The sequence below is a fragment of the Miniopterus natalensis genome, chromosome 2 (assembly GCF_054644295.1).
Source record: "Miniopterus natalensis isolate mMinNat1 chromosome 2, mMinNat1.hap1, whole genome shotgun sequence".
Lineage (NCBI taxonomy): Eukaryota > Metazoa > Chordata > Mammalia > Chiroptera > Miniopteridae > Miniopterus > Miniopterus natalensis.
The window spans coordinates 155,370,903-155,386,831 of record NC_142082.1 but is presented as its reverse complement, the minus strand read 5'-3'; the positions used below and the strand labels follow the sequence as shown (position 1 = coordinate 155,386,831).

Here is a 15,929-nt window from a genome sequence, read left to right as displayed (position 1 = left end):
CCCAGCAAGTCGAAACAAAATGTTTCACACAAATGGTCCCGGAGCGTCTTGAGATCAAGATGAGTATAAAAAAATGACCATAAATGCATATCCTCAAATGATTACCCTTTTCCCTAATTTAGAAGGGAGAGAGGACAGAAAAAGACGTATGGACTAAAAAAATATTTGGTTCTATTCTACTATCATATGAAGAACACAGAGAAAACAACTTATAGTAGGATGCAAGTCAGTAATAAAAACGCATGAAAAATGCTAAACTATAAAAATATAATTTACATTAGGTCTCCTGGGACATAAATATTGTCAGGTAAGGCAAACTACTGCCATATTAACTTGTACATATGAATAGGTAGCCTCTGAACATGTTCTTTGGTGGCTCCCTATATTACAGTTTGTCTTCCTGAGCGGATGATACGCTCCCAGAGCGACGGCTGGAGAGCCACTGTTAGCTGGTTCTCCTGTCACTTTGTGGTGCTAACTGAATCTTATCCTGGGGACTGAGCAGCAAAGAAGACTAAGGCCTCATTCTCAAATAGTTAATGCAATTTTATAGAGTGATTTTGAGGGGGAAAAATCCAATATACAGCTAGGTTTATTATAAGAATAAGAGAATTTATATTAGATGCAATGACACTCACTAAATGTGTTTCATGGATACACTAAAGCTCTAACTTTGACTTCTCCTTAAGTCAGTCAGCTTTAATCTTCTATGAAACAGAAGAAACTTTGAATCGTGGACAACCACACCCTCTGCGCAACGCTACTAATTTTAATGAGGAGTTACAAGCAACTGGATGTGGCAGAATCACTGCAAACATGTCACGAACGCTAATAAAGCTATGCAAAGTGCACACTGACGGAAAGCCAGTGTTTCCCATTGAGATCGAACATTACACCCTTCCCTTCCTTAAACCATTCAGTTCTGAAATTCAAGGAATTTCTTAAAGTATGAATCTTCTGTTCAAATTTGCCAATGGGAAACCTCCAGATCTGGGAAATTGAGACATTAGCAGTGACAGGAGGCATGAGGTCAGAAGATGACAGATACGACAGATGGTGCTATTCACTGCACGGAGAATTCTTCAGTAAATACCTGTGCACCGGAGACTTAGATTTGGTTTGTATAACTAAGCTCACTGGGAACCGATGACTTAGCCAGTGTATCGGTACTTCGGTGATTGACAGTCCCATTTCAAAGTTAACAAAATGGGAGAAGGGTAGGGCAGGGTAGGGTAGGAAAAACATACAAAATCTAGTACAGTCCCAGATCGAGCCCTCTGATCACTCACCACAATCATTTGAGCCACATAACTTTCAGGTCCAGTGTATTCAGTTGGGTCTTTAACCTTCACCAAGACGAGAAAGTACAAGTAATGCCACATATTGTGTTCTGACTTGATGTGCTCCTCAAATGACACAGTTTTATTATCAAACTTGTCCCTCTCGAGCCCTGCAAAACACAGGCAACACAATGTATGCAATCTGCCATTTAATCAGCACTTACTTCTTAAAGTAAACAAAACAACAAAACATAATAATTGTGTGGAAAAAATGCTTTCTGTAAGAGTGCGCCAATTTAAAATGTTTGGTTAAAACAACACAGCACATAAGGCCTCCAGAAAAAAAGGTCACAGTTTATGGACTTCTTCCCAACTAACATTTCCCCCACATGGATATTTGGGAATACACGGTCTTACTATAGATGGAAAATTTGCAGATAATTTCAAATAGAGCCATATCAAAATTGTCAAATTAAACTGGACCACAAGACAGAAAAAGAAGTAAAAATGATTGCGCAAGAAAAGGCACACATGCTAATCAGGACAGAAGAAAAAGTCATTTTATCCAGGAACTTGGGTAAAATGAGGGAAGGCAGCTGACAGTCATCTCTTCAAAACAACTTGTGATCAGTGAGGGGTAAGCGCACGTCCACCGCGCCTGGGCTCTGACTGCAGTAAGGACTCGCAGTTGCATCCGGCCCCTCAGATGACTGTGTTCCGGCCATTCTGGGAAGGGGACACTCTGCTCAATTTCAAGGGCACATTTTCAGTCTCTGGATGGACACTGAGGAAAGGATCTAGGTAGTAATACTATTTTCTCTCAAAGGTTGAAGACTGGATGAAAGAAAGTGAATGGAGATGAAGAAAAACATCCATGGAAAAAGGAATTAGAAAGCCAAGTAAAATGGGATGTTGGGATTCAGTCTGGTGGTTTTACAGTTCAGATATTGGAGAAGAAACCAGGAAATTGAATTCCAATCCTGGCTATTCTTTTCCTAAGTGCACATCCAGATAGATAGATAGATAGATAGATAGATAGATAGATAGATAGATAGATAGATAGATAGATAGGTAATTTTTTTAAAAAGGCCATGTGGCATTTCAGGCATGAAGGAGACCCTTTCAATATTAAGATACAAAGTTCAGGAAGTACAAAATCTGTCCCAAATAAAGGAGTGACCTTTCAAATTATATTATTGGGTATTTTAATGGAAAATACCATAAAATTTAGCTGGCTGATGGCTATGCCTCATCTTATTTGACCTACCATCAGCTCAGCATGCCCTAAATAGAATCCAGTCTTCTCCCCAACCCTGCTCCACCCACAGGCCTCTTTTCATTCCATGGCAACGGCATTCCTCCAGTTGTTTAAGCCAAAGTCTAGGAGCCATCCTCGAATCTTCTCTCTCTCTCACATCCCACATCCCATCTATGTGGAAATTCTTCTGGCTCTGTCTTCAACACATATCCAGAATCTGATCACTCTCACCACCTCCACCACTCCCAGTCTGGTCTGGGCCATTATAGTCTCTCATCGGGGTTACTACAATAGTCTCCTGGGCTCCCTGTTTCCACTCTTACTCTCTACAGCCTATTCTCAACACAGCAGCCAGGGTGATCCTTTAAAAATCTAAATGAGGTAGCATCTCCTCTTTTCCAAACCCTGCAGTGGTTCCTCATCTCCTTAGAGTAAAGGTCAAAGTCCTTAAAATGGTCTCAAGTAGGGTGGCCAGATAAAATACAGGGTGGCCAGATAAAATACAAGATGCCCAATTAAGTATGACTTCAGGTAAACAACGAATAACTATTGAGTATAACTATGTCCCATGTGATACATATTTGCTAAACCTTAAGTGATTTGGCCCTATAACCTCTCTAACCATCTCCTACTATCCTCTCCCTTGCTAACTTTTATCCAGCCACACTGGCCTCCCTGCTGTTCTTTGCACACAGACACCTGCTTCAGGGACTTAGGACTGGCCATTCCCTCTGTCCACAACACTCTTCTCTCTGGTATCTCTTTGACTAACTCACTTACCTTCAAGTTTTTGCTCAAATCTCACCTTCTCAATGTGGCGTAACTTAGTCACTCTATTTGATCCTATCACCCGTCCCTTCCCTTCTGCAGACACTCTCAATCATTCTTTCCCATTTCCCCTCCTTTCTCTATAGTGCTTATCATCTCGACTGAATGTAGTCATCTCAATGTTGTTAAGTCAAACTGGACCACAAGTATAAGGTAAAGGGGTAAAAATGACGTACAAGAAAAATCCTGTCTACTAATCAGCATAGAAGAAAGAAATGTCATTCTATCCAGGAACTTATTACGCTTATCATTTACTGCATGTCCATGGGCAGACAGATCTGTCTCTGTTCTTCACTGATGGTCCCAATGGCTTAGAATGGTGCCTGGTACGTAGCTGGCACTAAATAAAATATTGATTCAATGGCTTAAGAATATTTCACTTATAAAATGTTGTCCCACTAGGATGGCTATAATCAAAACCAGATAATAGCAAGTGTTGGTCATGATGTAGATAAATTAGAATCCTCATACACTGTTGGTGAGAATGTAAAATAGTACAGCTACTTTAAAAAACAGTTTTGCAGTTCCTCAAAAGATTAAACATAGAGTTACCATATGACCCAGCAACTCCACTTCTACAGACACACACACACGAGAAATAACAACATATGTTCACACAAAAGCTTGGACATGAACTGTTCATAGCAGCGTTATTCAGAGGGGGTACAGCTCAGTGGCTCAGTGGTAGAGCATTTGACTGCAGCATTATTCATTAATAGCCAAAAAGTAGAAATAACCCAAATGTTTATCACCTGATGAAAGGATAAACAAAATATCCATACAATAAATATTTTCTGCATTAATATAAATGAAGTACTGATACATGCTACAAAATGAACCTTTGAAACATACTAAGTGAAAGAAGGAAGACATAGAAGACCACATATTATACGATTCCATTTATATGAAATGTTCAGAATAGGCAAATCTATAAGAGGCAGATGGTAGATAAACAGTTGCCTTAGGCTGAAGGGGATAAAAGGTTGGGGGAGGGGGGAGGCTTCTTTTGGGGACAGTGAAAATGTTCTAAAATTGCGATGGTAGATGCCTAGCTCTGAATATACTAAATACCACTGAATTGTGTACTTTAAATGGATGAGTTGTAAGGTATATAAATTATATCTTAACAGAGATGTTACTCCAAAAAAAAAAAAAAAAGAGAGAGAAAATGTTGAAGTAGATTTTCTCAGAATTCAATTCAAACAATTATCTACCTGTTACAAAGTACATAGGGCTCTAAAAATAATGTGTCTACTATCAATTAATCCATAATGTGCCAGAGGAAACGGACAACAGACATTCTGAAGTGTTATACACTGCCAATGAAGCCTAGAGAAAGGCAAAATGAATTCTCACTAGGTACATTTTAAATGGTTTTGAAGAGTTATAGAGCTTTGAATGTCTGGCCTTGGGCCATGATTATGGCAAATGGAAAAGAGATGAATGGCAATAGGAGATATTTAATTTTTATTTAGCTCATATTTATGCTGACAACTATAAAGATGTCTAAATATGTGATTTATAATTCCAATAATCCAATCTGACCTTTCAGCATGTGAGGAAACAAGATTCAGAGGGATTCAATTAATTGTTCAAGTCAACACCTTTGGTTAGTGGAAAAGTCAGCCAGTATTTAAATAAAAATATTTCTGACGCCAAAGCCATGTTCTCTTGCCATCTGGGCAGAGGCTATGGCATGGCAAAGCTAGAGATGAAAGTAGACGACCTGTTTGGGGAGGCATCAGTTCCACTGATGTGGTTAGAAGGGAACATTTGGAAATGAAGAAATGGTACATTTGGCACAAACCATAATGAGCTTTAAACACAAAGCTAAGGAGTCTGCATTTCATTCTGAAGGCTTTGTGTGGAGAGGAGCATATTCAGAGCTGGGCTGTCAGTAACTTCCTGTGGCAGGACTTAGAAGAAGACTGTGGGAGAAGAGGCTGAGCGTGGAGCCCAGGAACTAGGGTGTGGAAATGTAAGAGAGGGGAGCTGGTTATCTCACCTTCATCGATTCTTGCTCTCTGAGCTTTGTTGTTGGTTCCCATGGTTTCAACCACCACCATGCTGATGATTTCTCAATCTTTAGTCCCAGTACTGACCTTTCTTCTCAACTTCACTTTCTATTTCCAGCTGCCTCCCGGGTAGCTTACGGGTATGTGAAACTCAACTCATCAGAAATGTTTCTTTATCCCTTTTTATTTACCTCTGTTAATGAAGTTCCTGTCAAGCAAGGAACTTGAAGTGATCTTCAGACTCATGCTCTGAAAATCCACTTGGAATCACTCTGACTTTGCTCCACTCTCCAAACACTCTAAATTCTTTGAAAATGTGATGCCTCCATCCAGTCTCTTTCCTGCCTTCCAGGGATTCCTTCTTCAAGACACAGCTCAACCACTCCCATCACTCTGACTCCCACAGACACAACCAGTTAGTTGATCCCCTCAACACTTTGCAATGAAAATTTGTTGATTTCTATCTTAGGCTCTACTGCTTTATTGTCTGATGTATTTTTGTCTTACCAGCACCTGGCACAGCAGCTGGTAAACAGTAGGCATTCAACTAAAGTTGATAGAATAACTGAGTAAATCAAGAGAGAATGAAGAGGAACTTGGAATGAAAACGTAAGAGGCATAAGAGGGCATGACGTGGTCCAGTTAGAGAGAGAAATTTGTGAGAAATCAAGAATGACTCTGAATTTTCTGACCTAACTGAATTGAAGGTTATATCACTAACGTAAGAGAAGAAAAGAGATTGTGGAGGGAGGATACATTTCATTTGAGATGTGTTGAGTTTAAGATGCCTATAGAACCACCAAGTTAAAGTGCTAGGTAGGAAGCTGGAACTTCCAAACAGAGAATTCATTTGTAAATAGTCTAGTTCAAGGGTAAATGGCATAAAATGAACAATGAAAGCCAGGGTATTGGCTGAGAGGACCGAGGGAGAAAGAAAGAAGAGTAAAAGGAGCTTTGTGTGCTCACTACTAACTTCTCAGGAAAAAGAAGACTACACTATTCCCACACCGTACGACTAAGGTGAAGGTACACAGCCACCCATCACCCGGCATCCCCATTCCTCTTCTCTCCTTTCTTTTCCCCATAGCCTTTATCGCCATTTGATCTTATACATATGTTGAAAAGTAAGCTCCATAATGGTAGTGCTTTTTGTCTATTTTTGTTCACTGCAATACCCTGGCCCATAGTAGGTGCTCTATAAGTAATTGTTGAGTGACTAAGTGAGTGACTTTATACAGATAATAAGGGACTAATATACTGACAGAAAAACTAAGTAGCCCCTCTCTCACAATATAGCCTTTATCTATCTCCTATACATCATCTAGAAAGATCTTTAATTCTACAAACCTGACTATCTTTATGACAGGAATTCTGACTTATCAACAAATCCTGTCTCCATTTTGTTATTTTTGTCACACCTGATCTGTCCATTTTCTCCCTTTCACTGAATTTTCAGCCTCTAGTAATTCAAAATTAATCATTGTCTTGGATACCAGAGCCAATTTGTTTTCTATGTTTACTGCTTCAGTTCTGTCATCTGCTAATTATCACCCCATCATGACTGCCTTCTGGATCACTAGTAATTGTTTTCTGAGTCATAACTCTCAAACATCTGGTCATTGCCTTCAAGGCTAGAAAAGTCCCATCTGCTCCCATCGCCTGTCACAGTATCTACCTTCTCTGTTGCTACTATGGGTGTCACTAGGTGCACTTCCAGAGCCAATTCTCTCCCACTGTGGAGATTCTCTCTTCTGCTATTTATACGTTATCCCTCTTTGGATCACAACTTAACACCCGACTCTTCCCAGAACCATTTGTTGATTAATCACAACTATTTTATAGGCTACTAGCACAGCCCCCAAATATCTCAAATGTTTAAATCATTCTTGTCATTAATTCATATAAAGATATGGTATATATTAAATCTTATATGTGGTAAGCAATTCCAGGAATGAATGCATATCTAGATATATGTTATCATAACACTGATCACATGTTTTCTCTGAACAAAAGGTCATTTCAGAGCAGAGAGTAGAGAACCCTGATGCTACAGGGATTAGCAGCTAAAAATGCACCACTTTTTAATATTTAAAAACGTTTCTATATTATTTTAAATGTTCAAAGTAAATTTGTTCTACTTTACAACATTTTATTTGTACTAATGTAAAAATACAATTTAAATTTACTCTTAAGTTAAATTACCTAAATGGCGACTCAAATTTTTGAATAAATATGAGGCTTCTGGGAAACAGACCATGTGTCAACATCCCCCATGCCTTCCAGTTTCCCTGTATCCCTGTGGGCATGTGTATGCCACAGAAACGATACCCCGCATGTGACAAAAATTAGAATATCTGGGAATCAGTGCACCTGGATATTTTTGCATGCAGTACATATTAATTTAGTACTTGTTTTATCTTTCTTTTATAGGTTATATACCACATGAGTATAGAGACAATGTTAATTTGGAGCTAATTGGATAGTCATTCATTTAAGAATATATTTAAGAATGATCCCCAATATATGCTACAGAAGCATAACAATGGATAAGACATGGGTCTAGATTTCTTAAATAAGAGAAATTAACATGTATTGAGTGCTTAGTCTCAGCTAACCATTGAGCTAGGAATCCCAATACATGAGATCTCATTTATACTCACCACAACCCCCAAGTGTGTCCTTATATCTCCCACTTTCCAGATAAGGAAACAAAACTTGGCAACATCACGTAGCCAGGATGTGGAACCAGTAGAGACGTACGTTTACTATAACATTCATGCATCTTCTACCATAAGATAATGAATAGCACCCAACAAAGGAGATAAGGCACCAAGAATACCTACAGCACCATATAGCTAAGGGCGATCTGAGGGATTTAGGAACAGATGCGTTTGCTTCTGGTTAGTGAGAACAGAGGCGGCTTCACGGAATAATGACATTAGACTTGGACTCAGAATGAGGGCAGGAGTTCAACAGCTTAGGGATTTGGGCATTCCAAACAGAAACACCGTAACTGAGGGAACACGTGGAGAGCTAAAGATGAGTAATACAGTTGGACTATAACTGGAGCTATAAATGAGAACACTGGGTGAAAAGGTAGGCAAACCAGGAAGGGGCCCAATTGTGGGGCGCCTTACCTGCCAGGAAAATTAGGAGTTTTAGAGTCATAGACTGCAGTGCTTTTGATAGACTTTTGGTAAGGAAATGATGAATTCAAAGTGGAAAAATTAGTCTGGCAGTGCTGAGCAGGCCATTTGGGGATGAGCCAGGGTGAGCCTAAAAAACCCCAGGGTGTGGCTATGGGAATATGTGGAAGGCAGTGAGTAAGTTTGTGAAAGAAGATTCATTAGCACATGGTAACTGGGGGTCCTAGAAGGGGAAAAAGCAGATGCTAAAAACGATGGAGAAGTTCCAAGTCCAGGTAACTGAAGGTCTAATGGGATGTCATTCATTGCAATATGGAAGTCAGGATAGGTGCTGGGTTAGAGGGAGGAGATGAAAAGGCATACCATGATCACGTTGGCTGCCAGGAAGTCATACCTTTCTACATGTCAGTCAACAACTGAAGACAAAGGACAAAAGCCTGGAGAGAGGTTGGCGCTGTGGTGGCATATTTGGCAATAATGTGCATAAAGTGATGTTAAAGAGGAGGGCAGAGAGAAGAGACAAGGAGTCAATGATAAAATCAGAACTGCTTATCTAGGGGTTGGGAGAAAAAATAGGAAATTGTGATGAAATAGGAATTGTGATATAATTCGAGGTAGAAGGAAAGGTCAGCAGGAAATTAATGATGAGACTTGAGAAAAACATTTCAATGTGGTGATGAAGGTTATGGTGCTGTTTTAAGAAATTTATAGGCTATAGGCTTTTTAATAACTATAAAAACTATATACTTTAATAACTATAAAAGCCAAAGAGAATTTTGACAGTGAAGGAAAAGCTTAGAGGAACAGGAATGGTGGTTAAGTGTTGGCCTTATTATATTGTTCATGTTTTTTGTTGTTAGAATATGGGAAACAGGATCGTGTCTTAGAATGAGGCTTACACCCTACTGATGCATTCTTCCGAAAAAACCACTTTTAGGAGGTAGTGAGCAGACGTAATAGTTATTATGATCATGAAGAAAGGATTTAGAGGAAGCAGCGTAAAAGCAAGACCACGAGACAGAGAAAGATTTTTCAAGGGCAGCATCTTTTTTTCTCTGTGGGACTCACCCTTCAATACAATGGTTCACTCCCCCAAACCCCCAAATTATTGTATGGCATTTTCCTTGGCTCCATCTCAGTCTTGCTTTCCTCCAGCTAATCTAGACACATAAAGAGAAGACTCTTCTTTCTTCCTCAATTTCCTTCCAGGAAGCCCCTCCCCGGCATTGTGCAATCTGGTATCTGTCCTCACCCTCCTGGAAACCACTCTATCTAAAGTCACTAAGCCTCCTAAATGAGAAACCCAAAGGCTCTACTTCAGCTCATATGTTACTGGCCTCCTCTGCTTTGACAGTCACTAATCAATCCCTTTCTTCCCAAGCTGTTTTCTCTTTTCGCTTCAACGTGCCACACATCCCTGGTTCTCCTCACATCCCTTGGACTTGACGGTTATACTATGTGTGTTTTTTTAACTTTTCAATGCTGATGTTTTCCACTTGAACTCCATCTCCCTTTCTCGCTCAGAAGTCTTTCCCTTCACTCTAGCTTTCTCTACCACATACAGGCTGAGGATTCCCTGATTACTGTCTCCACGGCAGACACGTTCTCTGAGGTTCAGACTCATGTGGACCTCGGTGCTGAGCGTATCTCACTGGGGTGTTCAGTACACACCTCATTTCTAGCATTTCCAAGGCTAAATTCAGTATGTTCCTACCTAAAACTGTTTGTTTTTTTTCTGTTCTCAAACTGAACTGTTGATACTACCATCCATCCAGGTACCCCAGCCCTTTCGTATTCACTTCAAACCATTTGAGATTTATTAGCTCCTAAATATTTCTTGATTCTGTTTTCTACCCTTAATGTTGCCACCACTGTTTCCCGAGTCAAGGTTTTGTTACCTTTCACTCGGAATATGGCCATAACCTCCGACCTGGTTACTCTCTCTCCAGTGTCGTCCCCTCATGAACGACCTCCCACACCTGCCACAGTGCTCTAAGACAGAAATAAAACCTTGTCTTCCTCTACTTAAAATTCTTGAATGGTTGACCATCCCCTAACAGTCGATAGGATAAAGTCCATGCTTTTTAACATAAAAGGCCACATGTGATCTGGTCCACCTCCTCTCTTGGCATTCCCTGCTCAGAAATGCGAGCTCCGGCAACACTGAAGATTCTCACTACGTTGCTCTGCCTGCATCCCCTTCCTTACGCTGGCCACTCTGCTTCTACCCCCTCTGACGTGGCGACCTCCCTTCCAACTCTCACCATCAGCTCTGTTATCATTTCTTCTAAGAAGCCTTCCTGACTCTTGCCTGCCCCCTACCACAGCCTGAAGAGGTACACAACCTGTGAACCTCTCTATCACTTCCCCTTACCCATTAGATGGCAATGTTATATATTGTGTTTGAATTCTACGGTAGAGGAAGGGCGTGTCTAATTTGTTTGTTCCCTTGGTCTATAGCTCATTAGTACGTTACCACTCGGTACGCCTTCAACTGGTGGAGAGAAGCTGCGAAGGTTTGGAAGAGCCATGGAGGGGAATGAGACAGCTGACAAAAGGCAAACCAAGGAGGGAATGGGATTTACTGAGGGCCCATTGAAGCAATATAGAAAAATGGTGTCGTGAGGCTCTTGTGCTTGTTTTATGACTTTTATCAAACGATTCTTCAGCCCAACATGGAAAAATAGATGGTGAGTGTAGGCTGGAGTTGGGGGTTATTCCAGGATGGGAAAGGATTCTAGGGTAACTAGGCCAGCTACAGAGTTAATGAAAGGCAGAAAGAGCTGAGGCACGCAGAGAAGAGGGTAGAGCCTAAGGGAATGAAGAGGGCAAAGAAAAGGTTGGGCCTGAGAGAACTAGTGATGGGAGAAGGGAGGACAGTGTGTGGAGGGAGAGAGAAATAGAGAAAACAGAGAAAGCAGCACAGTTCAGAACTGAAAACAGAGTGTCAGTGAGTAAATGTTCAAACTCCTGGAAAAATCATCAGTGGATTCATAATCTAACAAAATAAAAAAGAATCATCCCATTATTTAATCAATATGTTCCTGTGATGAAAAATCTGTTTACCAGTTGATGGAACCTTTTGGTATTTTGCAACATGTTCAATACTCAGAGAATCATAGAAATTGCAGAAATAATGATAAGGTAGCTTTGGGATGTAATTCTTCTAGCTATTTATGGAACAGAGAACCCCAGTCCAATGCTCAGTTACATAATCTGAATTTTGTCCAGCTTTCATTTTGAAAGGATTTTCCCCAAAGCATGACACATAAACACCATTCTAGCCCCTCCTGGGCAGTGTCAGCTATTATTTTAGTGTCTTGAGAACACTTACCACAGATGAAGCAGGTTGTCTTTAGAATTTCTTCTTTTTTCTGTTTTTCACTTCTGAGATCAGCAAAAGTATCAATGATGACACCAAAAATCAAGTTAAGAACGATAATGATAACAATGAAATAAAAAAGAAGGTCATATACCACTCGAGCAGCAAACAAGGGCTCCTGAAATAAAAATTTAAAATAAAAAAAATATACATATACATTTTCAAGGCATGGTGATTTAGCATATTGTCTAGCAAGGGGAATATAGTCAATAAATATTTGTTAAATCAATATAAACACTATTCCAAGTAGGGAAAACTTCTATTTTCATTTCCTTTCAATGTAATGAGAAAAGCTTCATAGCCTGTTCCCTGAACCCCTTCCATTCTCTAAGACTTACACTGCCCCCACTCCCACTTCCACAATGGAGAGACTTGCTTTTTATCAAAAACCACGTTGTCATCATGATAAATGCACTTTGGTGCAGTAGGTTGCACACCCAGAAGTTGCACAAAAGAGATACAAACATCAATTCCAAAAGTCGAGGAGAATAACGATTTGTCAGTTTGTGGAGTAGGTTTTGTTCTTGGCCTTATAGGGTCAAGTACGTACAGCTCAAGCTATTTCTACTTGATGAACAGTATTAAAGTACACATTGGAGGTTATGTAATCCAGCTTTGTCATAGAGGAGGAAACATTAGATGAATTAACAAGGTGATACAGTTAGCCTGTTGGGGAACTGAGATTTTTCAAGCTCCCAGCCTGGTGCTTGAGATTTTGCAGCTAATAGGAACTTTCTCAGCCTTGCCATTTTAAGATATGAAATCCTGTTAGAATTTGTTTAAATTTTATGTTCATCATGGATAAATAATGAAGGCTACTCATATTCGGAGGCAAAGAGTAAATCTTCATGCCTGAGAAACCTGACAGACAAGAGGCAGTCTAGTTTCTATTATTTATGTAACACTCAACTCCTCTATAAGGTCTGTAATCACGATTTTGTTGCTGTAACACAATACACAGTTCAAACTTGGAAACGTTTCATAACTCCGCCAGCAACATAGACTTTTAGTATGTTAGTGATTTGTATGTAATCCTAGCAAACAATTAATTGGTTTTAATGACTACCATTATACTTTTAAAGGAAACGACACAAGATAGTACCCTGAAAACAAAAAACATGTTATAAATGTTGTTATGAGAGTTTTAAAAAATGATCTGTGCTTCTTGGAAAAATACTTTTCCTCCAGCTTACATCTTTCGATGGCCTCCTCAGCACATCGCCCACACCACCGCCGTTCCTGAGGCCCTGGTTCAGGACAGTGACAATGCACATCAGGAGAGTGTCACACGTCCTTTCAATGCCGTCTTCGTATTCTCCATCAGCTATAAAAGAACACAAATTAAGCAGTGCCGCAAACTTGTGGTTTAAAATACACTATTATCTACTTCCAAAGATCTGGTGGGGTGTTTATTTTTTCATAACCGTGCCATGACACAATTTTTTTAAGTCACACAATACCTATTTTACACATGGCAGTCCATGACTGACACAGACTGATAAAGCTACTGGAATCGTTTTTTCTTCCATCGGTGGAAAATGACAGCATGGGAAGGACAAACTCTAAGAAATCTAATCTTCACTGAGCATTGTTGTGCTGTGGGGAGAAGGAGATTATGGCCAGACCGCCTGAAAACACAGTCAGCTCACCCAGGAAGCAAAAGGATTGCAGGGAAAGAGTGCAGAAGGGAGCTAGGTAGGCCTGGCTTCAAATTCCAGTCTGTTCCAGTTCTGGGACCCGGGCAAGTTCCTTAACCTCAGTAGCCTCACCTGTAAAATGGGAGGTTTGTTTACGGATTAAACCCGTCAGAGGGTTATAGTTAAGATATGTAAAACACTTTGCCCAGAGACTGGCATACACATTATAGATGCTTAAAACTTCGGGTAGATATTATTTCATTAATTTGGTTAAAGTCTAAGCTTTCTTAATAACCAGCATGGAGCTACAGATAAGAAGCACAATGTATTTATGTGAACAATTTATTTTATACAAATTATTTATGTGAAAATATTTAGGGAGGAATGGGGAGAGAGAAAAGATCTAACGTGACAGAAAAATTTCTAGTCTTATTGTGCCGAATGGCAAAGTTACCAAACTTGGTAATAATTTGCCAGTCATTACAAATAGTAAAAAATTCAAACTAAATTAGACACTGGAATCAGGGTTTCCTAATTTGATGAGTGAGCAGAAATGTATTTCTCTTGTTACAAAATTAAAGAACCATAGTGGTGCTGAATTTTGGAATTGTGCAGCCACAGCCAGCCAATCAAGGCGTGAGTGTAAAAACCACCACCACCAAAGGAAAAAAAAAGAATCAGCCTAATATTGTCTACATGATCTAGGACCAACAGCCCATTTGGTACTTTGTTACGAAAGGCTGGTTCTCCTCTTGTGAACTGATTTTATTATAACATCACTTGGATGAGGGATCCCAGTCTTTTCATTTTATTCAGAGCTATTTCTTTTAAAAACATGCACCGTGGCAGAAGGGCTGAAATCAGAGATGTGTGGGCACCAAATGCAGCATCAGAGGCCTCAGCGGAGTCTGTGCTGGACCACTTGCCTTAGAGGTGAGCCGCAAGGCAATTCTGACTTAGAAAGTAGAAGAAATAAAACTGCTTTTGGAGGAAGGAGAAATGGGGAGGAGGTAGGGCAGCAGTCGAGCAGCAGAAGAGACAAGACAGGCAGAGAAAACAGGGAGAGAGCTCAGTCTGCAACGTGCCATTTAGGTCCCGGACACCTGGTGCTGGGTTCTAATGCGATGGCAAGGGAGAATGTGAAGAAAGACAGTTAGACATGTGTAAGAGAGTTAAAAACATTTTTAAAGAGAAATATGGTTTTCCAGTAATGAGGTCAGATGGAATGTGTCTCTATGTTACTTTGCCACCATTCAATGAAAGCAATCTGTCTAGTGGCAGGATCTCAATTTGTTTATTAATCAGCAATGTCATACACATGTTTACTAAAGACCTATTAATCAGTACCATCTCCCCCCAAGAATTTAGAAATGAGGTTGGTTGTTCTTTCACAGGTAAGCTAGTAAAATCCACATACAATTCATGTGATTAGTCATTGTGAAATAAAATAAGTTGGCTGCAAATATACAATGAGAGAATTGGCTTTCTGCGTGGCACATAAACAGGGGGAAATGCCCAGGTCAGATTAATGCTAGCAAAGTCCTGTTAACACGCTCCTTAATAGCTAGTGCACAGGCATGCCAGTTTTACATAGTAGCCTTTGTGAGCCTGGTTAATAAGATTCTATCTTTGTGAGATGGATCCGCTCATAATATGTTAAGCCAAGTTCCCAGGCCTTCAGGCTGAAAGCCAGGCCCTGAGTCATGGCAAATTCACCTAAGTAAATGCCACCTTGTGGACACCTATCTACATAACCAGCTGGCCTCCCCAAGCCAAACCTGCCTCATTTCACTACATCAACAGCCCTGGGCTAGGTGCTAGGAACACAGGTGGGAAGATGAAAGTGCTGCCGCCCCTAGAAACTTCTGTTCCCCTAGGAAAGGCAGGTCAGCAGATGAACAAAGGCAGTGCCCTATCACAAGGTAGTGCAGAGGCAGGAAGGATGTGCGCCTCATGGGCTGGGTGTCAGGGACAAGCATCCTGAAGGAGGTGGCGCCTGAGTGGAATCTTGAAAGAGGGGCATGTTTGGCCAGTATAATCAGTGAAGCAAAACCTCCCAGGCAGATGAAATGGGACGAGCAAAGGCAAGACAGGCATGAAAGCATATGCGGTGCTTGGGGAACCGCGGGCGCACTGGATGACGGAGCCTTGGGTGTATGCACACGAGCGCGGGAGGCGTGGGAAGAGAGGCGGGCAGGGATCAGGGGAGGGGAAACTCATACACCAAGACGAGGGGTTTACACTTTGTCCCGCACACCGTGGAAAGCCACTGGAGAACTTTCAACAGGGCCAAGGTGGTTTACCGTCTAGGTGGTGAAACAGTATGAGATAAAACACATAACGAAGGTCCTTGGATAACGGCGTTTTGCTCAACATCGTTTCA

General features: G+C 40.6%; 1 protein-coding gene across 1 annotated transcript in view; it reads right to left on the bottom strand.

The window, feature by feature from the left end:
• The window catches only part of ITPR2 (inositol 1,4,5-trisphosphate receptor type 2), a 404,038-nt gene that overhangs the window by 37,496 nt on the left and 350,613 nt on the right, over positions 1-15,929 (bottom strand). Inside the window, exons 53-55 of the mRNA XM_087814750.1 lie at positions 13,103-13,233; positions 11,862-12,027; positions 1,290-1,450 (exon numbers count right to left, since the gene is read on the bottom strand). Of these exons, the coding sequence (XP_087670876.1) occupies positions 1,290-1,450; positions 11,862-12,027; positions 13,103-13,233 (458 nt within the window). The remainder of the gene's footprint in view (positions 1-1,289; positions 1,451-11,861; positions 12,028-13,102; positions 13,234-15,929) is intronic.